This window comes from Equus caballus, chromosome 16, assembly GCF_041296265.1.
Source record: "Equus caballus isolate H_3958 breed thoroughbred chromosome 16, TB-T2T, whole genome shotgun sequence".
In the NCBI taxonomy this organism is placed as follows: Eukaryota; Metazoa; Chordata; class Mammalia; order Perissodactyla; family Equidae; genus Equus; species Equus caballus.
In genome coordinates, this window is record NC_091699.1 from 17,426,604 (window position 1) to 17,450,767 (window position 24,164).

At 50.5% G+C, this 24,164-nt stretch overlaps 1 protein-coding gene across 1 annotated transcript in view; it reads right to left on the bottom strand.

Annotated features, from left to right (window-relative positions):
• The window catches only part of SLC6A11 (solute carrier family 6 member 11), a 121,968-nt gene that overhangs the window by 51,100 nt on the left and 46,704 nt on the right, over positions 1–24,164 (bottom strand). The window contains exon 6 of the mRNA XM_023619970.2: positions 12,745–12,879. Within this exon, the coding sequence (XP_023475738.1) occupies positions 12,745–12,879 (135 nt within the window). The remainder of the gene's footprint in view (positions 1–12,744; positions 12,880–24,164) is intronic.

Here is a 24,164-nt window from a genome sequence, read left to right on the forward strand (position 1 = left end):
GCAAAAAGAGGAGGACTGGCAACAGATGTTAGCTCAGGGCCAATCTTCCTCACACACACACACACAAGTTTATTAATTTAAAAAAACATGCCTAATGCACAAAATTTTATGTCCAACTTTGGGGAGGGGGCCAAAGGCCCTCCCCCAATTAAAAACTCCTGTCCTAGGACACATCACCATCCCCCACCCTGCCCCACTCCTACAGAGCCGAGCAAATGTCTGGCAAGAGTGGATACCTTGTACATTTCAAGACCTAGCACAATGCCTGGCATACAGTAGGAGCTCAATTATCCTTGCTGGATGCACAAACATAATGCTGGAATTCTAGAAAAACGCCCTAAGAATTCCTGGAGACAGGCTCGCAGTCATCCCTCCCCAGTGCTGGTACAGCTGGAGTCGTCGCTTGCCTTGGCTCTCCCAGCTCCTCCTGTGGCCACTGCCAGTGAAAGCCCCCACCTCTAGGAGCCCGGAAAATCCCCACGGGCAGAAACACCGCCTGCTTCATCCCTCGCACTCCTACCCCGCAGTCAGGGCTGGCACAGCAGGTGCATCTGGAATACTTGCTGACATCTCTTTGTCTCTTTTCTCTGTAGTACCTCTTGGAGAACTGTTTCTCGTATCCCCTATGATGCTGCAAAGCCTCCACCATCCTTGGCAGACAGATGCCTTCCTTGCTCCACTCCTCTCAAATCAAGGGCATTTGATATGCATCTCCACTTCTCTCCTCTTCACCTCCAAACTCACTCTATTTTCTTGCTCTTTCTATGCACCTGGAGAAGTTTACACATGCCGTTTCCTCTAACCTTCCCACATCTTCGAGGGGGCAGGAGTTGAGTAAAAGATTGGATCCTGCCCTCTAGAAGCTTACAAGAGAGGAAAGTGAGGCTCAGAGAAGGAGAGTCACCTGCTCAAGGTCACACAGTGGGTGAGTGAGAGGCAGGCATTCAAACGCAGCTCAGTCTGACTCTAAAACTCTGCTGAGCCTCTCTCGTCTGAGTAATCTTCCGAAGTTACAGCCCCGTTCACGCTAGTCAATCGTTTGCCCAGAAACATTCGACAGCTCCCTACTGACCGTTGAATGAAGTCTTAATCTCTTTGGGCTTGGCACCCTAGGTTCCCACCAAAGGGTCTACCGTCTCATGATTCCCTGTCACAAAACCTATTCTGCAGCCACACTGAACTACTCACCCTTTCCTACATATATGTAGACTTTCTGGTTTTTGCTTATCTCCAATAGCCTTCCCTTCCCAATCCTTCAAAGGGTCAAATCAAAGGCTGCCTGTTTCATGAAGCCTCCTCTGGGACGTGCAATTGGAAATAATTTTGTTCTCTTCTTACTGTTTGCAGTCCTTTATCTAAACCACCATATTGCCTCCACCCACCCACTTACGTATCTACCCACCCCCTCCACCCCTCCAGTATTGATGGGAGCCTAACATGTGCCAGGTGCCAGGGAGTCCACAGTGGACAACACAAACAGGTCCTTTGCTTCCATGGAGCTGACATTCTAACTGGGGGAGACTAACAGTGAGCACATCAACAAGTGAACATGTGAGATGGCTTCAGACTGCCGTCAGCCCCGTGAATAAAATCAAACAGGGGTTTGGTTAAAGTCACTGGAGTTAGTGAGGATGCTTGAGCTCGGGTGGTCAGAGACAGCCTGACTTTGGAGCCAAGATCTGCAGGCTGAGAGGGAGCCAGCCATGGGAATACCTGAGGGAACAGTGGTCCAGACAGACGGGGCCCCTGGTAGGAAAGAGCCTGCGGTGCCCAGGGCTGTGTGGGAGATGGGACCAGGCCACGGAGGGCTCCTCAGCCTCAGCCACGGTGAGCAGCCTGGATTTTAATCCTAGCGCAAGGGGAAGTTGCTAGGGCGTTGTAAGCGGGGGAGTCAGTCTCCTGGCTTCTGGTCATGACTGAGTGGCTGGTAATGGGATGGCCCTTCTGCAAAACAAAGATCAAAGCAGACAAAATACAAGAGGCAACCTTTTCAGGCAGTAGAGAACACGCAGGGCAAGACCACTATCCCTGAGAGGTGGGAACCCCCACGGGGAGTTTGCCCAGCCCTCCGACCGGGGACAAGAGCTGGCCTCTGAGCAGAACACACAGCCTCACCAAGCGGCGGAGGGAGGGCCAGAGTGTAGGGCAGCTGAAGTAGCTGGAATCCACAGTGCGGGGCACCAGAAAGGGGAGGCTGTGCAGAGCAGGGGCCCCAGATGTCCATGTGGAGGTCCCCACGAGGCTGTGGCTGTTGGCTGGGCTGTAAATATCCGGGTTTTCCAGATAGCACCGCTATGGGCTTGAGAGTACAACAGAGACACTAGAGGTTGGGCAATGCTGTGCAAAGAGCAGTGCTAGGGGCCTGGGGCTCCCACTGTGCCACAGTGGACAGATCAGGTCAACACCAAGCCTGGCTGAGACGCAGAAAGACCTCCCTTTAGGAGCAAGAATCACATCCTAAGGCAGGCTTTCTCTACTGTGGCGCACCATGGATATTTTGGGCCCCATAATTCTTTGCTGTGGGGGTTGTCCTGTGCACAGTAGGACGTTTAACAGCATCCCTGGCCTCTACTCCCTAGAGGCCAGTAGCCCCCCATTGTGACAATCAAAACTGTTTCCAGACATTGCCAAATGTCTCCTGGGAAGCACTTGGAATCCTATTATAGCCCTATTCCATGAGAGGCATTGGGAAACAGCTTGAGATGCCCACAGACTGGCACTAAGAAAACATAAAGTTGAACCAACATAAATTTAAGGTGACCGATCAGCCAGTAACTGAACTCTCTATTGAAATAAAAACCACCACTCTTCAGAGGAAGATAACAGAATCCAGTGCATCTACAACACAGTGTCAATGATATTCAATCAAAAACTACCAGACATGAAAAGAGACGGGAAAATACAATCCATACTCTAAAAAATGGATGCTAGATTTAGCAAAGACTTTAATCATTATAAATCTCTTCAAAGAATTAAAGGAAAACACATTCAAAGAACAAGAACACGCTGCTGTGTGATCCAAGATTCCTCTTCCAGACCTCCCTCAGTCTGCTGGTGAGGACTGGAGCAGTGGAGCAAACGGGGGGGTGCCCATCCCAGAGGCCATCTTCAGTGCAGAGGAGGCCGGCTGTGCCTCAGTCGTTTAGGCTGCACTTAAATTAGTACGTTCCACCCTGGTGGAGACTCTCAGAGTGGGGCTCTGACAAAAGAGAGCAGAGGAGTCGAGAAAGAATACTCAGATGAAAGAAGGAATGAATATCTCAACCTCGGGAACCAGGTGAGTACAGAGTTGTCCCAAGGTGGAGCTGAGGGTCTTCCCTGTCACAGGAGGGGGCCAATCGCGGGCTGACCAGGTCACTCCAGAGGGGTTTCCTGCACGGGGTGGGGACTAAACCTATCTGGTGCTGAGAGTCTAGGATTCTTGAAAAGCAGTCACGAAGGTCTGAGATGCTCAAAGACTCCAGAGCCCAGGACTGCCAAACTAGGGCAGGGCAGAGCCAGAGCGAGGCCAGAAAAATCAGAGACAACAGAGAGCGTCAACATGGCATCCTTTCCACGGCCAAGGCAGACTCACCCGGGTTCAACGCTAGTGTGCAAGGACGGGGCAAGCACTTTAAGCTCTCGGAGCCCCAGTCCCTTCATCTCTAAAACCTTAGGACACAGGTTTTAAATTCGCATGACCTATAAGATAGGACCTTTCTCACAGCCATAGGATCTTAAGGACCTATCTTACAGGTCATGAGAATTTAAGGTACTTATATATAGCACTTAGCTCCTAGGTCTAGAACATAGCCATTTTTAATAACTATTTGTTAATTGAGTGAATCGCATATATTAAATGACAGGTTTGTAAAGCATGGCATCTGGCATGGAGTCAGCCGCCAGGAAATGATAACTAGCATCACTACTCTTAGTGGTACCCGAGCAGCTATTCAACCCCTGAGACTGAAGATTAATAAAGGGGCTGCTAAAACATCCGAGACTTAAGATCAGAAAACTTCACCTTGAGTAAACCTGCGGCTAGGAGAGTTTGAGGCACCCCAGTGATGCACAGAGCCTCAAGAAAAGAAGAAACAGTCACCACCTTTCTTCAGGTGGGCATGATCTAAGATCAGTAACGTGTCTCTAATTCTTGAGGAGTTTCCCTGATGACTGGAAGGAGCACGCCAGCATCGGGTGAATTTGAGCCCCAGCACTGCCTTCACTCTGCAATCACTGACTCAAGCATGTGTCTCTCGCAAGAGACTGTCATCTCCTCGAAGACGAGAACCATGTGTGATCTGACTCTGCACCCCTGGTGTCTGGTCCTGAGTGAGAAAACACCGATGCTGGTGGAACAGTGACCCTAACCCAGAATCCAACACACTAAAGGGTAACCTTGGGGGATTCTCAGTTCCAGGGCGCAGCCTCCACATCAGTGAAGTTTGCAATATTTTCAAAAGCATATCCAATGTCTCTAAGTCAATGTCAATTTTGTAAATTTTGGTTTGGAAGTCCAACAGCCAAGAGGCCCATTTTTCCCTGGGTCCTTGCCTGGAATCAGAGTACACTGCCACCAGGTGGCAGCAATTCCACGATCCCATCCACGAGATTCATCAGGTAAGGGTTTTAAACCAGGGTCTTGTTTTCCCTGATTCGTCCTCCTGCGGAGGGGAAAGTGGGGGGCATTTGGTGCTCTCACTGTTTGGGCATCCTTTGACCCCATCCTCAGGATCTGGGCTCCTTACCAGGTTCCAGCTCCCTCCCTAGAGGACGCTGACTTGGGGAACTCAGGCATGCCCTGGGAAAGCAGACCCCACGATTTGGATCCGTGACAGGCCTTCCTGTTCTTGCCCTGAAAACACACACTCGAAACACAATGTAGAGCGAGAGTGGCAGGAATCTGGGGCAGGGAAAATGTGATTTCCTGCAAGAGCCCCTCCCTCCCCAAAGTCTGAAAAGACAGAAAATAAAATTTGAGGGGGAAAAAATGGAGTGGAAGCACTTCACACTCGAGAGAGAACACAGGGCTAACAGGGAAGACAAATAGATGTTTAGAAAGTTCTAACAGACCACGGAATGCAAATCGGCAGGAGACAAAGAAGGCAAGCTGCTGTGTCGTTTCAAGTTCTCGACGAGAGAAACTTAATTTACCGGACCCACAATACAGGCGCTCGGTTCTGAGTTCCAAGCCTCCCTCCGGGGTTGTGGGGCCCGGACTCGTCCTGCCCAGAGCCAGTGACATGGAGGCAAAATGATGAACACACCAGTGTCCCTGGAGCCCCACTGCGCGCCAGGCCCTGAGCTGGGCACCAAAAGTGACAACTAGAAGTGGCTTTGTGTTCGCGCGCACACTGGCTTTGTAGCTACCCGGTGCAGTAGATGTTCTTACCTCAACGGACAGGGGAGAACCCGGAGCCCAGAGAGGTAAAGGGACAGGCTGCAGGTCACCCAGCTGGTCAGTGGCAGGAGAGTGATTCAAATTTCCTTCCCTTGACACCAGATTCCACTGCACCAAAGACCCCTCTCTCTGGAGAGCACACCCCCAACTGTAGTACGTGCTACGTCACTGCCATGCGAAGTCACGCACGCTCTGCCAGAAGCTGTCCTTCACTCAGTCAACAGCTACTTACTGACTGCTCACTGTGCGTCAGGCACTGACTGCTCCAGGGGCTGGAGACGCAGCAGGGGACGTAACAGATCAAATCTCTGCCCTCGTGGAGCTTACATTCTAGAGAGTGGAGGACGGTCATACAATATGAACGGTGTCTGAGACGGTGGCAAGTGTCAGGGAAAACCAAAGGCGGGAAGGTGGGCAGGATGTGCGGGGGGACATGGGGGAGCGATTTGAAGCAAGGTGCTCAGGAAGCCTTCACAGAGAGGCAGCAGTAGGGCGCACAGCCCTTTAGACCTTACAGCAACTTTCCTGGCCCTCTCGCTTGACCTCACAGGTACCCAGTGAGGACAGGATTCTCCTCAGCTCCTGGGCTCCCCACGGTGGGCTCTCTTCCCATCCTTCTGGAGTTCTCTCGCCTCACCGGCTCAGGAGACAGGAGGAGGGGGGCGCTATGAATGCGCCGGCCTGCCCAGCTCAACACTTCATCAACCTTCACACGGAACCCCTGCACACGAGCCCAGAGGGGCCAGGGGGGCCCCTCAAAGGGAATTTCCCCTTGTCTAAGGCCCCGGGGGATGGGGTTCAGAGCTTTGCACCAGTCAGGCGTGCAGTGTCCCTTTAGAAATGTAAATGGCACAGCAAACAGGCGTGTCTGAGCCCCTTGTAAGCAGCGGGGAAGGGTCTGGGATTAATGGAGATCCTGGGTCACGGAGAAGCTGGAGGGCTGCATCGGAGCTCCTCACCGAGGTTGGATGCAGGCAGAAGAGCATCCTATGTGGGGGAAGGCACCTGGGGACTGTCCTCCTCTGGGGGGGGGGGGTAGTGCATTTCCTCTCCTCCCCCTGCTGACCTGCACAGGCATGCCCTCCCACCCCGGCCCCAGACTTCATGAACCCCACACATGTCTGCAGAGAAGTAAAGCTCTGATGATAATGTGCAACCCCCCAGCTCCGCCCGGAGCCCCTGGCCCTTCAGGCTGCTGGAGAGAGAAGGCATCTCCTGGGTTCCGGAGCATCAGCTATCGGCCCTCCCCTGATGCCCCCACCCAAGGCAGCCCCTGGAAAGGCTAGAGAGGGAAAGTGATGGCACGGATGCAGCCACTTTACATCTGCTCCAACGTATAAAAGGCAGGAGTTGTTCTCAGCTTTGGCACAAGGACGAACGTCAACAAGTTGCTATGTTCTTCTCAAAAGACCAAAAGGAAGGATGAGAAGCTCTGATCTCACCCAACCCCATTTCCGTCTTCTTAAACGGAGAGACACAGGTGCGGAGAGTGAGAGACTGCCGTTTTCCACCTGACCACGGGCTCCTTGGGGAGAAGGGGGTCTTATTCATCCTACGTACTGAGCTCCGGAGTGCATACGCAGGTACGCAAGAAATGTCAGGGGAATAAACTAAGGGAGAGCCTTCCTGGACTCTGGTGACAGATGACTGTCCAGGACTGTAATAACTCCCAATCAAGCACTCATTCCACCCCCTCCTAGCCTTCAGTCCACCTGAGACCACCCCCCAGGGACTGGGTGGAGCAGCCCAGGGGACCAGTGGGGCTCAGAGGCTGGAGGTCTGAACGCGTCCTGGAGTTCACCCTCTGACCAGCCCTCTGACCTCCCTGGGGCCCCTCTTCCCAGTCACCGCTCCTTCTCATCTCTCCACCCACGGGAGCGATTTCAGCAGCTCCAGAATCGACCCCTTAGTCCTTGAGTCCCTCACAGCCACAGCAGGACGCAACACTGCAACTTCTGGATTGTCCCCAAGAAGCAAGGCTCTTCACACCCAGACCAGCCGAGCCCAGGCCTAGTGACACTCTCTGGGAACTTTCCTTCCTGGGGCATTTTGAGGGACAAATGAGAAACTAAGGCAGGATGATTATTCAGGGGAAAAAAAAGAAAGCTGGGCGTGCTAAAAGGAGAACACTACCGAGAGACTCAAGACTGAGCCTTTTACTGACCTCCTGATAACGCGTTTCCAGACCAGCTCTCCTCACCTACTTCCTCTGACTTGAGAGCTGAGCCTCAGTTGTCCCGAGGCAACCCTGTGGCTACCTGAAGTCCCACACCATCCCAGGGTGTCTCTCCTGCCCTGGCTGTGTCCCAAACATCAGCCAACCTCTCCCAGCTGTGCTACTTTTTCCATGTCCATGTTTATTCTGATATTTATTTAATATCTGCCTTTAAACTAACCTTGCTTTTTATTATAGATACGACATGTACAAGTAGATGTACGTATATGTATATGTGTGCGTGTGAGTACATATACATCTCCTCAGTCTAGCAATAACTAGGAAGTCACGATTTAATGTGGTTGATGTCCCAGGTTTTTCTCTTATGTACATTAAAATATATACATCACTATAAAAAGAAAAAAAATCCCTCCACCAACTGGTTCACCATACTTGACCCTCATGGCCATCTGATGGGGCGGGCAAGTACGACCTGCAACCCTCATTCTAGGGCCCAGAAAGAGGAGACTTCACGAGGCCACACTGCCAGTAACAGGGGACAGGAAGTGAAGTCAGCGCCTCCTGCTCCTTCATGGTCTGCGCTATTCATAAACGGGAACAGTTGGCACCGGGTCGTGTGGATCTGCTGTTTTCTTCTTAAGACCTCACCTTGCTTCATTTAGGAGTTCTCCCACCCAGAACCAGCAACCCTGGGCTCCAAGTCCTAACGGGGTTGCTAAGCTGCTGTGTGGCCACAGGCAAGCAGCTCAGCCCTTCGACTCGGATCTCTCTATCTGCCGAGGGGACGTTCTAGCACTCGATTCTGCACTGCGACTCTGCTAACCCGCTCACAAGTGCCTTCCCTCAGCACAGGGAGACAGACCTTGTGGGACGCACCAGCCTCCAAAGGCTGAGGGGCCATCACGACCCCTCTGCGGGCTCAGCGTGACTGTGCATCCCGCCGCCAGCCTTTCAGAGCCCAGAGTGGACTGAGGGCAAGCTCAGGGCTGCTGCCGCCTCCCTTCTCGCCGTGCTGGGCCTTTCCTGCAGCACACCCCAGCCTCCAAGACCACCAGCTATGCGGAGTTTTGTTTTCCGTTCCCTTTGGGGTCACTATCCTTATCTCTGCCCCAGACAATCAGCTATCACTGTTGCTTTTGGGAACACAGACACACACATACACAACATACCCATTTCCTGGCCATCAATGACAGAAAATCAAAAAACATTACAGCTCACAGATCTGGTCACCTGGAGGTTTTCAGACTTTTGCTAAAGCAACAGAACCTTCAAAAATCAAAACAGCTCTGACTCTTACATTCATTCAACAAACATTTATTGAGCACCTACTGTATACTAGGCACTGAGCTAGCCAGGGACTGGGCACACAGTAGTGGGCAAGGCAGATGCAGCCCTTGGTCCGAGGCTGCCTCCTCGGCAAGGCCTCCCTGGCCGCTCTGCTGGAAATCGCAGCCCTCTCCCTACGCACTCTCTCTCCACTGCCAGACTTTGTCTCCATGGTCCTTGTTAATGAAGTGCATGTTTTACTGTTCAATTTTGTTTACTGCCTGTTCCTCAACTGGAATAAAAATTCCATGGGGCAGGGACCCCTGTTCTGTCCACTGTCCACTGCTCTATCCCAACACCTATACTGATCTCTGATACAGAGCAGGAACTCTGGAAATATCTGTGCAGCAAACGAATGGATATTAAACAAATCATACATGTAATACATATATACACAAAATTATATATGACTATTTCACTGCAAACATAGGTGCTTTGGAAAATAAGCATGGAATACTGGAGGGGCATGGCTGGTAGCTGCCTAACAAACTGATGTTTAAACTGAGACCTAAAGGATGAGTGGATGTTAGCCAAAGTGGGGAAGGAGGGTCAGGGGAAGAGAGACTGTTTCCAACAGAGAAACAGAATGTGTAAAGGTCCTGTGGCAGAAATGACGCCCATATCTGGAATGAATTGAAAAAGGGGGAGATTGATGGAGGGGTGCAGCAAGGAGGTAGCTCATGGAGGAGCTTGGAGGCCCTACTGTTTGGATCTTATTCCAAAGACCACAGGGAACCAGAGAAGGGATTTAAGCAAAGAGGTGCTCATCAGATTTATATTTTGTTATTTTTACTATCACTTATTATTATAAGATCACTCTGCTGCTGGGTGGGGAGTGGCCTGGATGGGTCAAGAGCCATTTCTGGAAGACCAATTAAGAGCCTGCTGTAGTTGTCAAGTGGGAGATGGTGGTGGCCTGGACCAGGCTGGTGGCAGCAGAGGCTGAGAGCAACATGAACAGAGTCAGGGCTCAGAACCCATCAGCTCCCTCCACCAGGCGTCTGAGGGTTCTTCAGCTCAGGAGTAGGCAAACTTTTTCTAGAAAAGGCCAAATACTAAATATTTTAGGTTTCACAGGTGCGCAGGCAAGACTGACTGTGCGGCCAGGTGTTGCTCACAGGGCTAGCTTTGACCGGTGCCTGGGAACTCGGCTTTGATGATGGCACTAAGTGACATGGTTGTTCCGTGTCCTGGGGCACTGAGCTCTGCTGTGCCAGCCTGCCAGCGTGGCTTGTACCAGCAATGCGGTTTGTGGTGAGCGCCTGCTGTCCTCCTGAGGGTCTGGGACCCTGAGGACTATGACTGATCATGCAGGCAGCAAGCACCTGTGTGCTGAACAAAATGCCTCGTTAAAAACCTGGACTCTTGAGTCCCGGGCTGGGTCCTCTGGACAGAAATACTGCCCACGGCTGCCGCACTTTGGTGCTGAAGATGGACCCTGTTGCGTGCAGCCTCTCCCAGCAGGAGAGGAGACCATGGGAAGCCTGCGCGTGGGTTCCTCCAGACTCCACCTCATGTGTCTTTTTCTCACACTCATGCTGGAAATAAACTACATCCAAGAGTGTAACTGCTTCTGGGTCCTGTGAGCCCTTCTAGCAAACCACCGAAGGTGTGGGGGGGGTCTTGAGATCTTCAACACAGGGGCCATACAGTTTCTGTCTCAACTACTCAACTCTGCCTTTGAGTTATGCCTTTGAGCAGCCACAGACAATATGTACAAAAAATAATAACGACGTGGTTCTGCTCCAATAAGAGTATTTAAAAAACAGGCAGAGGGCTGTCTCTGGCTTGCAGGCTGTGGTTTGCCAACCCACACTCACGGAAAACTTAGGGTTCCCTGAACCCATCTTGAAAACCATTGATGGAATTCAACTCCATCACGTCATCTGTGGGGAAACTGAGGCCCAGAGGGGGAAAGAGAAGAAACTTGTCCAAGGTCACTCAGAATGAGTGGCAGAACCAGAGGGAGAACCCACATCCTGACTCCCACCCCGGTGTCTTTTCCATGACTCCAAGTGGCCGCCCCATACAACAGTCTTGCAGACAGTGCTGGCCTGGGAGCCAAGGCCTAAAAGGAAGGAGATGGTAGGATCCGGCATGATTAGGGCACAGACGGTCTGAATGGTGAGCTGCCTGGCCTCACCTCTGCTCTGGGTGTGTGTGTATGTGTGTGTGTGAGTGTGCAGGGATCTAAGGCTGAAAGTGCTGACTGGGCTTTCCCAAACTTTTCTGATCATCAGAATCCCCTCTGAAACTTCTTAACAATAGTGATGCCCAGGTGCCATCTCAGACCCCCTGAAACCAAACCTCCAGGGGCAGGGACTGGAATCTGCCCTTTTAACACATTCCCAAGCGTTCTGGTGCTCAGCCAGCTTTGTAAACCGAGTGATGCTCAAGACCTCAACCGACTACCTTGAGACCCAGGAAAAGGAAGTCTATGAGCAGAGGAGAGAACAGGAAATCTGTCCTGGGTTAAGGCAGAATTTGTGGACCTAACAAAAATACACAGACCAGTGATTTTGGAAACACATTTTCCAGAACTGCTTCTTCAACTCAGCCTTTGCCACCAGAGGCTGGAATTGGTGAGGCTAACAGTCAGGAACTAATTTCCTTCTTCCCAGGGGTTCTGCCTGCATTGCAGGATGCTGCCATCAGGTCCTGGTGGTGCCTGAGCCTCAGGGCCCCTCTCGGCGCAGCAAACTGAGACAGAAATGAGCACATGTTGCCACGCCACCATCCACTTGAATGCACCATAATAGGTACATCTGAGTTGCATTAACTAACACTGCACAAACATTTCCATGCAAGTTCTCCTAATGGGTGGGGGGTGGGGAGGGCAGAAGCCACAGACAGCAGACTGGAAATTTCTTGCAAGACTCATGTTCCATTGAACATGGATTCCACACTCTACTGCATGGTCTATATTTGTTTTAATAGAAAAATGGGTGTCTCCTCACCCGCTCAAATACCTCTGAGTGCAGTATTTCACACAGTGGAATTACCTGGGGACCTTTAAAAGCTCCCGATACCTGGGACCCACGCCCAGAGACTTGACTTTAATTGGTTTGTGTTGTGCTCTGGGAACCGGGATTTTGAAAGGCTCCACAGGAGCTTCTAATAAGCAGCGAGGTCGGGAAACTCGGGGCCCCTAAGATGCTCTGTTTTCATCTCTTGTCTAACACACGCCAGGCACCCCACCATGGACCCACTTCGAGAAGCTTAGGCATAAACAACTACTACGCACTGTTCAGAGAGCCAACGTCTTACCAAAGGCAACTAACAGCCGGTTTTCACCAGTTCTTTCTCTCTGTGAGCTACCCCCACAAAGAAAATCAATCACTAATGAGACCCCGCTTCTCTCTCTGCGACGCACGGCTGCTGGGAGCTGCGATCTCAGGTGAGAGAAAAAAAATATGTTTTTACTTTCACTAACCTCTAAATGAAATTCAGCATTTCCTTCAATCATGAATTCAGGCAGCAAACCACAGCACTGTTCGCAGTAGAAATCCCAGACACTTCCACATCGCGGTCTAGATAACAGCAAATGTCACTTATGCTCACGGCTGCCTGAAACCGCGGAAATTACGGCACCTGTTGCTCTGTCTTGCCATGCGATGTACTGATAAACAGGCACATATTTTACCGTGTCACAAATTTTTCTTTTTAACGTTTTGGTGATTGTTTTCCAATATATTTAATTTCCTATGTATTTAATTTATGCGTTAAAATTATCATTCTGAGAAGGGGTCCACAGGCTTCCAACTGTTCAACTGGCCGTGGAGCCTCCGTGGCTGGCACCAGGGGCCCACAAAAGGCTTCCCAGCAGTGGCAAGTGACCGTGCACCGAGCGAGCAACCCTTACCTGCGGGTCAGAGAGCCGGGAGAGGTCGGGGTACAGGTAGAACTTGACGCCTTCAGAGGCCCCAGGCAACGTGACCCCTCGGATCAGGAGGATCAGAAGCATGACATAGGGGAACGTTGCAGTGACGTATACAACCTGCTCGGGAAAGAAGAGGAAAGAATCAGAAGGGGTGACATGGGGGGTTACACGGCAGGCTAAGTGGCAGGTCCCTAATATCTCTCCAGGAGCAAGGGCTTTGCAGGGCAGAGGGAGCAGTGAACTCCTAACGCAGCCTGTCGTGCCGCCTCAGCTCTCACCACTGTCCCCTCACGGGCCGGGTCCTTCAGCAAGCATCTACTGAGCGCCCACAGTGATGCCTGCCATCAGTGCTTTACAGCTGGACCACAGCCCACAGAAAGAAATACATGATACCGCAACCTCGTAGACACTGAGCTGAAACAGGAAGCTCCACAAAATCATTCTCTGACACATGCTGCGCTCCATACTTTCTCTCTCACTCTATTTCCTTTTTTTAAAAACTGGTCATGACCCTCCAAACTCACGTCATAATTCACCAGTGGGCCAACACCCACATTTTTGAAAAATACTGTTCTTAATGAAAATGATGTTTTCACAGCCAAGGACAGGATAGAGTAGGACAGAGAAGGGAGCGGCGGCAGACCCAGTGTCTGCCTGGAGGCAGGTGGCAGGGAACCTGAGAGGCCCTTTCAGCCCACGGATTCTGCGTAAGAATCAAGACAGTGAAAGAAACAGGACCTTCCCTGGGTTTCCTCAGACAAGAGTGGCTTAGAAGGGACCAGCAACCCTTTCACAGACTACAGGAGCTCCTATCCTGGGGCCACCCCCTGTCTGAGGTCCCTGAAGGACCCAATGTCCCCTCTAGTTCTGGGTTTCCTCCTTTGTGGCATCCTTTCCCAGTCACTTGGTCCCTTCCTCCCAGTGGGGCCTGTCCGTCTCATCTGTTTGGATCAGCAACTTGTTAACATCTGGGGGCCACGGACACTTCTGAGAATGTGACGACAGCCATGGACCCCCACCCCTTGCCCCAAGCGTGCAAAGACACAGGGACGTGTGCAAGCTTTTGGATGGTTCAGAGACTCATTCCCCAGGTGAAGACCCTGTGCTCTACGACTTACGCTCTCAACTCCTCCAGCACTGGTGCAGCCCCTCACTGCCTTACGACCCAGGCTTCCTCTCACCAGTGGTTCAGTCCTTCACTCCATTCATTCATTTATTCACTCGTCCACTATTCACTCACAAACACTAAAAACACTCCTATGTATCAAGCACTGGCCTGGGCTCTGGAACATACAAATAAGAATGAGTCACAGGATGGAAGTGCTGCTTTAAGAGGCTTCCCCATGGGTAGGAAAGACATACAGACAGGTAGGTAGGGAATTAATGCATTAGTAATCAGGGGAGTGCAGGATGCTGGAGCACAGGGCAATCAGGGAGGGTTTCTCCAAGGAGGTGATTCACGTATCCGCCTGTGAAGGAGGAGTAGGAGTTCAGGACATGCGAAAGGGGGATGGAAGGAAGAAGAGAACAAATAAAATCCTACTCCATCACACATCACACGTGATGATAGCAACAGCCACATGTCTTCAGCACTTCCACATACTGAGCATTCGTTCTGTGAATAGCATGATTATCCTCTTTCACACTGGAGGAAGGTCAGAGAGGCCACGAGGACCTTGCCTAGGCCGGCCCCACTAACGAACAGCAGGTGTGGGATTCACAATGCGGCCTGCCTGCCTTCAGTCACGTGTTCAACTGTCAGGCTATGTCCATGGCTCTCATGACAGCAATGCCAACCTGGTGCTATTTCCCCCATTTTAGAGATGCAACTCAGGAATCGGCAGGTAAATGACAAAGCAGGTCAAACCCAGTTCTTAAGAATAGGAAATAGGAACCAGCAGGGGGCGGTGTCAACGGGTACTGCAGACGACCTGGAAAGCTGGAGTATTTCATCCAGACGCTGGCCCTAACCTACACGCTGGCGCAATCCTCAGCCCACTCACAGCCCTGACCCACCAATTTCGGCATCCCTGTTTCCAATTCAACCATTGGCTCTATTGACACATCATGTAATCAATACAAACAATCTCTTGCTGTCGTATATGATGTAACCCAGAGAAGGTAAATACACGTCCAATATATAATAATGAGAGACCAGGAGCCAACATTAACAATAATGAAACATTAGAGCCAGCAGTCAAGAAGGGTTGATGGTTCCTGGCCAGGGAACAACAGTGTTGTCAACTCAATCTCCATCTCCCTGAGCTGTGCAGGCACAAGCTGTCATAATCTGCAGCATTTCACGTAAGTTCCTGAATCTCTTCCTTCAAAACGAACCCCTCAGTCAACCAGCTCAAGCCTATGAAAAGTCAGGCTAAAAATCTATTGCTTTCACTGAATAATTTTCACTTTCATCTCTGTTGTATGGCAGAAGATTAATTATCCCAAATGCCCGCGACCTGATTAATGATATTTTAGGGCTTAGCCATCTTAACCCCCAATGCTCACAACATTTAAGGAAAAGAACATTACTATGCAAAACTTAAGAACAAGTGAAAATCATAGCACTTTGTCCTTTATCTGTGGGACCACCTTATGTGACTAAACTTGTCGGTTATGCTCTGCTCGGTCTGTTTAGAGTAGACTGGACACTGGAGTGTCATTAAGGAGACACTTATAACCTGGCCAAAAGCACCCTTATGGTGCCCCTGGCAACATTTAGAGCAGATTGCTCTCCAGCGACCATAGTGCCATGACTGATTAAATGGCTGATGATTATTCTGAGGCAATTCCATTGTTTAGAGTTCTAAATCGATGTTCTGGTTCTATATTATATTTAGAAGTATTCTCCCTCCACTAGCATCCACACCTTCATTTTTATACTCTTTTTATAAAACCATAGGGAAATAAAATATTCAGATGAATTGCCCAAAGACCACAGTGAAGACAACGAATTAGGCTGCCAAAGTGAAACCACTGGCTGGCAGGCTTTAGCTAGAAAAATTCCTTTGTGAGCTGAGGTTTGAGAGCCTCGAGTCAGGGTACAAAAGGTGGTTCAGGGGCATCATTATGTAATGCACACAAGTGGAGAGTGGTATGAGAGGCGAAAACGCAATGCTGAGGACAGCCTGTCTCTGTCACTTGTCCTGGCTTTCTTAATAGCCCCTTTTAATCTGCTTCTACCCTCAGCCATACCAGACACTTAGACATCATCTTTTATTTTTCCTGAGAACAGCTGCAGACTGTCCAAACAACACAGATCTAGTCTTCAAGAGATTGCACGTAAATGGCACACGTGCTGCCACATGCTTCCTGTGCTCACGGCAGACATCACTAATGATCCCAACACGATTAGCAGCTAAGCCTGGATGCAGCCTCAGAACCCTCCACATAGGACTCCAGGCAGCCCCCATAATCAGTTGAGAAGAAACCCACTATCTGCCATTTTTTATTTATGCATTCACAGAGTCTCCTGCAGGTCCTCAGTCTCTGTCCTCAGAAGGGTAAGACGCAGGTCGTGTGCTCAGAGAAAGAACTGCTGAGTGTGTGCACACACGAATGCGACACCTGGGGTTGTGACACCGCAGCAGCAGGGACTCAGCCTCCTCCTGGCTGAGATGGGGATGTGGAGCTGGTTGCCAAGGGCAAGCAAAAAAGAGCAAGGCCAAGTCAGGCAGAGAAGTGGAACCGGCCAAGGACACGGAAATGTCCCCTGGGGAGCACCTCCAGGTGCTCAAGCTGGAGTCAGCCTCTCCTCTTTCCTCAGCTTCTTCCACATTCAGTCAGTAGAATCGAGCCCTGCCAACTTGATCCCCAACTCTATCCTGAAATTACACCCCCTCTCAGCCTCATCATCAGGGCCCCTTATCACTTTCTTCTCGGTCATGTGACAGCCCAAACTATGACCCAGGTTTTAAAAATACGAATCTGGCATGTGTCTTCCTGCTCCTCTGAGCCCACCCTCCCACCTCACATCCAAGGTTGTGGGATACAGTGCAAAGGGTTGGACTTTCAGTCAGACAATCCTGGGTTCAAATCCTGGTGCGGCCCCCACTTGCTGTGTAGCCTGACCCGTCTCCACACTTCCCCAACCACTGTGTTCTCCACTGCGCCAGGGTCCTCGCCTCTGGGGGGCATGCCAGGTTCCTTCAGGCCTCCTTGCCTTGTCATGCCTCTCTTTGTCATAACGTCCATCCCCAGCTCCCGGGCCACCCACAGCATCAGTCCTGGGAGTGTCTGCACCCATACAAGGCCGAGGACTCCTCGCCCCCAGCTGCAGCATCACTGTCCTACCTACTTCACAGGTCAAGCAGCAGAAGTCCACAGAGGTCGACTGGAAGTGCCTCAGTCTCACTCAGGAGCCACCCTCTTCCCAGGAAACCATGCCTCTGCCCCAAGGCTGCCGAGAGAGGCTGAAGTGCCGGCCCTCCCGGACGCCCGTCCCACACTCATCCCCCAGTCACTCCCGAGCCCTCCCAGCACTACAGCTGCTCTCCATCAGCTGTTTTATTTTCCTGTAAGTTTAACATTTCTACAAGGGAAGTTCCACAAGGAACGGCGGTTCTGTCTTTGACTTTCCCAGCTGTACCCACAGTGACAAGGACAGATTATGGTGCATAAAATGTGCTCAATAAATATCTGCTGGATGGATAAACAAACATGCAGGCTGACATCCGGAACCCTGAGGTTAGGACGCAGGGCTTCAGAACACCACTTTGTGCTTCATCCTCAAGAGATGCTGGATCCACACCAAACAGGATTCAGAAAATTGAATCAGATTTTAAGAGGAGTGTTTATAAAGCAATCACAAGAGATTTGGTTTGAAAGGAAAGACCAGTTCGGATACAAAGGGCAAGGAAGTACAGGTGGAAGGGGCTCCCCGCAGAGTTCAGTGTTCCTTTCGAGGCGTCTGAGGCCCCACAACTCATCTGGAAGAGCCAAGCGGGGCTTAGGCATTACGCTAAATTATGCAGAGTTTGGTGATGGGCACAATAAGGTCACTGACAAGGTACCATTGAGCCAGGCCACGGCCAGTGGTGGCTCAGACCCAGGGAGGTGGGCTGGGGGAAGGAGGCTAATCTGTCAGACTTCTCAGGCCCATGAAATGAGCTCCTGACCAAGCGCACCCCCTGGTTAAGAAAGAGTTTTTTACTATTGTTTAGATTCCTTTTAGCAGGTCAAGTCCTTCTGAATATAAAGGTTAGCACAATTGGTGGTAATTATACTGTATCCTGTTTTAATGAACTCTAATTGCTCATCTGCATTCCAATACTGGCATTGTGGGGTGTTTTCCCCCTACTTCCAGGACACAGCTATTTATTTCATAGCAGGGGGATTGTCTGCAGAAGTGCTGCCCCTCCCCAAGTTGTCCGGGATAATTGGGTCAACTGGAAAGCTGAGTGTTGTTCAAAAGGCATTGGGCCAGGAGGGTAAGGACCCAGGACTGCAGGGTCAAAAGATCCAATGTGCTGGGCAGCCTGGGCAAGTTCCTACCCTCTCTGGGCTGGCATTTTACCATCCACAAAGAGGCAGGGGTAAATTAATCCAAACGATCACTCTTGTACCATTCTCCCAATTTTTTTTTTTTGCCATATATATCACTTTTGTATTATTTAAGATTTTCTATAAATCAATATGCTCTCTTACATTAATGTATGCAATGAGAAAACTGTGAATTACCACCGTAAACCAAAACCTTCATCTCTTACCATAAATAGAAGGTAAATGTAAAAATAAATGCAATGAAAACAAAACGTGATTAAATCCTAGCCAGAGGCTCTGAGTCTGAGCTGTGCTCTCTCTGTCCAAAAGCAAGAGCAGCAAGTGTCGAGAGCTGAGAGGTGCTACAAGGCGAGTCAGCTCACTGCCCTGTTCCCTCAGGAGACATGCACAGGGAATGTCTTCTCATTAGGTGATTGAATGTTCTTTCATCTGGGTTCACGTATGACTAAATTATCCTGTGAACCCCCAGTAGAGGAACACTTCCTTGGGGCCGGCCCGGTGGCGCAGTGGTTAAGTGCACACATTCTGCTTCCACGGCCCAGGGTTCGCTGGTTCAGATCCCGGGTGCGGACATGACACTGCTTGGCAAGCCATGCTGTGGTAGGCATCCCACATATAAAGTAGAGGAAGATGGGCACGGATGTTAGCTCAGGGCCAGTCTTCCTCAGCAAAAAGAAGAGGATTGGCAACAGTTAGCTCAAAGCTAATCTTCCTGAAAAAAAAAAAAAAGAACCCTTCCCATGTTTGTGGGAAAGACCAGACAGCTGATCCTTCAGGTTCAATCTAGAAACTGCAGTGTTTTCTAGAACAGTCTGCTGTCAACCACAATCTTTTCCAAAGAACCAGGACTCCCTGGAGCTATCCAGGGTCCTGACACTTATCTGGCTTGAACCTTCCGTGAGCCAGCCACCCAGAGCCTTGGAAGACACTGCCATTAATAGAGCACCTGCTGGGTGCCAGAGATGTGTCATAGAGTGTCTCTGACTGATCCTCATACCCTTATATAGGTTCTATCCCCATTTTGCAGACAAAGAAAAGCCTGAGGATGAGAGACAGTGTGGCCTGTTCCAGGTCACAGGGCAGGGCTGAAAATGATGAGAAGTCTGCTCTCTCTGCCATGGCCATGCCCTCTGCTGCAAACATGGCCAGATATTGCCTTCCTGTTTCCAACTCCTGTTTTCTCTCTGTCTGTCCTTAACCTCAAGGGTCCAGGTTGCCCGACTTTTGGCAGCAACTCATCATTGCCCACCACACCAGCCTGGGAAACACTGCGTTAGCCCCGCGCTCCCCAACTTCTCTCCAGCCAGGCTTGCTCTGTGTCCTGTGTGCATCTGCCCATCCCATCTGGAAAGCATGGTACTGAACATCCAGTCCTCAGAGAATCATTGTTCTGAATGCCAGCAGATTTTTTCCCCAGCTTTGGTTTTGGAGACAGCACTACCTGAATGCCCAGGAAAAAAACACTCTAGCAGGCACCAAATGGTGTGGCATCATTTACACTAAGATGCTACTGATCTCTGGGAACAAGATGCTAGGAGAATGTGAGTCTGAACTAGGGAGGTCATCACGGGCACATCTGGCCTCTTCACCATTTTCTGAGGTTTTCTTACACCATTCGAACAGAAAGAGTAAATGAAAAAAAACTTTCTGTTTTAGCAACTTAATTCTAAATAGGTGGAGGGAGTCATGTCTTCACAAGAAAATACTGAAGATATTCACTATTCAAGACGGTAACGGTATTTTAGCAATGCAGCAATATTTCCACGGGGAGCTAAAATTACAATTTTTGTGCAGTAACAGTGGTTTGTCACTAGCTGTGAAAGTTAGCCCATGGGCAGAGCCTGAAAGAACAAATATACCGAAACGCTGGCCCACCTTGGGACTCACGTTTCATGGCTTCATCCCTGAGCTGGGAGAAGAGGAAGAGAGGAGAGGTGCAAGGGACAGGATTAGAGCTGGGAGGACCAGGATCTGGTCCCCACTCCACCACAGCAGCAGAGCCCATGAGTCCCTCCCTCCCCCAGATCTGCAGTGACAAAGCCCATGATTTTCAACTACATCCATGGCTGCCGAGAACAAAGACATTTCCCAGCCTCTTGTGCAGCTAGGTATGACCATGTGACTACCTTCTGGCCCATAAGATACGAACAAAGGTGCCAGGTACAACTTCTAGGTCATGTCCTTAAAGGGAAGGCTGCACCTACCCTTCTCTTCTTGCCCCTCCCATGGGCTGGAACGAAGACCAGGCAGTGAGCCATCTTAGACCACGGAAATGAGGGCGACACCCAAGGGAAGGCAGAGCAACAAAACCAAAGGAGTTTGGGTCTCCCAAAGCAGGCAGCTCACGCCTGGACTACTACAGCAGAGAGAAATAAACTATCTTGTTTCCATTATTGCTCTTTGAGGTTTCCATTGTAAGGAGTCAAACATGTAACCTAAATATCTAACCACTGACTGCCTCTGTGATAATGGGGAGGTCCTGTTCCTGCTCTAAGTCTGTATCTTTTTTTTTTTTTTTTTTTGCTGAGGAAGATTCATGCTGAGCTAACATCTGTTGCCAGTCTTCCTCTATTTTGTATGTGAGCTGCTGTCCACTGATAGACAAGTAGTGTAGGTCTGCACCCACGAACCAAATCCAGGCTGCTGAAGCATAGCATGTCAAACTTAACCACTAGGCCACCAGGGATGGCCCTGTACCATTTTTTGTTAAATAAAGGCCCTAGCCCAGATGATCCACACTATTCCTTTCTACTCAGAATGAAGAGAAAATGCAGAGGACAACCTGAGGATGCTGAAGGTGGACTCCTGAGGTGACCACCCTACACTTGGAGTCAACCAGGAATGTCAACAAATGGTCAGGAGTCTTCAGAAAGGTCTGACCAGTAACATTAAAAGAGCAGTTAGAACAGATCTGCCAAAGAGATCACCATTTCTTGGCAAGCCACACTTCTAACCTCCTCCATCACGGTTTAGAATGAGCTTCACAGGGGGGAGCCAAATTTGGTGTGGACCCCATCACCAAGCACAAAGGTGTGTGAGTGTGTTAGAAGGTCTGAGGCCTTCCTCTGCCTCCACCTTCCCCATGTGTGGAATAAGGGTGACGCCTATTGCAAAGGTTGACATGAGGATTAGAGATCCCCATGCAAAGCACCTGACGCAGACATCACTCCACAACTGGAAGGATGGTGACGACCCTTGCTGGCCCTCACTGGTTCAATAAGCAACACCCCTCCAGCCCAGCGAGCCAGTGGCCTTGACTGGCAAAGAACATATCTAGGTGTTCAAGACTGCAAACAGAGAGGCTGGCATCAGCCCTGTCTTGACTGTAAGAGGGGGCAGGGGAGTGGCTCCCCAAAATGCTTATGGGATCCTCTGACTGACAAGGGGGGTGACTGGCAATGTGGCAGCAGTGGCAGGCAGGTGTGAACAGGTGGTAATTCACTGGCTGGGAAAATCTGGGTGAATAAATCCCAGAGATAAGAAAAACATCAGGACAGAGGGGAAGTGGACACGGCCATGCTGAGGAGTTGCAGCCGCCAGACTCTGGAAGGAAGGCTAGAGGGCAGCAGGAGTAAGCCAAGGAGGCCGTTATGGATGAGCATCCTCTGGAGCCCCAACTCCAGGCAACAGCTGTGGCAGCTGAGGGGCCAGGGTGCGACAGTCTGAGATGGAATGGAAGACACTATTGCAGGAAGGAACCAGGTGAGACCAAATTCCAATTTAAAAGAACACAAGGACTCAAAAGCTGAGCTGAAGGGAAGGATGCGCCCTGGCTGTGTCGTCACAGACACAGGGACAGGACGAAGCTTGCCCCGTAAAGAGGGAGGTCAGACTTCTTTTTGCAGAAGCAAAGGACAAGAGCATCACCAACTTTCGTGAGGCTCCAGCGAGAAAGGAGCTTGGGGACTGCCCATTGAGGGCACGTGGTTGCTGCGGGCCCAGATGCAGCTTACGGGGGGAACTTGCTGAGACTTAGATAGTGACCCCAAAATGCCACTCTCAACCCTGACAGGTCATGAGGAAGGATTAGATCTACGGAGATCTTCAGGGGTTGGGGCATTGTGGACAAGAAACCAAACATCATAGGAGCCCAGAGAATGGTGTTACTCCTGCTTCTTGCTGGTGGTTGGGACCACAAAGATCACTGACACCCAAGGCCTGTTCTAACCATGCTTCCATGGCTCCCTTACTTAGTAACGAGGGACATCCTGGTTGAAGCAGAGGGCTAAGAGGGAAAGTGCTCAGTTCAGGGGAAATGGAAAATCGGTAGATATCTAATAGTGATGGGACAAACATTTACTGCTGGCTCTACATGCCTCATTCTTATGTTACCCAGTGCTATGAGACAGAAACTATTGTCATTCCCACTTAATGCAAGTAGACACTGAAGCACCCAGAAGTCGAGTATTTCGCCCGTGGTTGCACAGCTGGAAAAAGGCAGGATTTGGGGCCAATCCGTAGCATAGTGGTCAAGTTCAGCATGCTCTGCTTGGATGGCCTGGGTTCGTAGGTTCGGATCCCAGGCGCAGACCTACACCATTCGTCAGCCATGCTGTGGTGGTGATCCATATATAAAGTGGAGGAAAATTGGCAAAGATGTTAGGTCAGGGCTAATCTTCCTCAAGCAAAAAAAAAAAAAAAGAAGAAGAAGATTGGCAACAGATGTTAGCTCAGGGCTAATCTTTCTGAGCAAAAAAAAGAAAAAGGCAGGATTCAAGCTCAGATCCATCTGATCAAAGCCTACACTCAACTACCACCCAAGCAGCTTCGCCTCATACCACATCTCCCTGTGTTCCCTGAGCAAACACTTGCTGCCTGCAAGCCTTTGCTTTTGTCATTGCCGTCACCTGACAAGTCCTTTCCCCCTTCTCTACTAACCAGAATCCTGCCCACCTGGAAGCCCAGTTCAATGACTAAGTCTTCCAGGACTGAGCACGAGGCCAAGGACTGGATGAAAGGCTCCTTCCACAGCCTACAGCACACTGAGCAAGACAGCACGCAGATACGGGATCTGCCTGAGTTCGAATCCAGCCTCTGGCACTTCCTAGGTATATGACTGACTTTTGGCAAATTATTGTCTTTCCAGGTCTTGCTATTTCCTTCTGTAATACGGGGATAATGCAGCAGATAAACTCACTCCCTTTGAGCCTCAGGTTCTTAATCTATGGAATGTGGGTAAGAGTTCCCACCTCTCGTGGTAAGCGTGAGGATTAAAGGAGCCACAGTCACACAGCACTAGGCACAGTGACATGGTGCGTCAGCCCTGAGTAGACAGCTCCCTTTCCTCCTTTGATTTAGCCCCATTTCAGTCTAGCTTCTCACACACCTGCCTCTCCCTCTAGGCTGGGACCTACTGAAGGGTCAGGGCGTCACTCACCTTGGCAAGCTCTGAAACGCTTCTTGCAAAGACCTCCACAGACTGCAAACAGTCGATGAATGAACATATCCTGACCTCAATAACCCAGCGAGAATGAGTGGAACAGAAGAGGGTAGGATCCCACGTGTCTGCAACGGTCGTTTGGTGTACACAGCCCCTGTTCTCACTGAGTCTCTCCAGCTGAGAGTAAAGAACTTTCTGCTGAATTCCATTCACCAGCCATTTATTGAGCCCACTGTGTGCCGGGCGCTGAGCTGGTTTGAGAGAGCACGCTGAGGAAGGAGCCTGGCCCCAGCTGCAAGGGCGTATGAGCCAGCCCTAGACTTGGTCAGACGTAACGATGGCCCATCCAGGGGATGGCAGTGGTGGGAGCTCAGGGACACGCAGAGTGATGAGGAACAGCTGGACAGGTCCTCCTGGAGCTGAAGGGGACAGGCTGCCCCCGCTGGTCAGAGTCCTGATCTAGAAAGTACCGTGTGGATAATTCCTTAAGCAAGAAGGGCTCAGAACATGGAGCACGTGG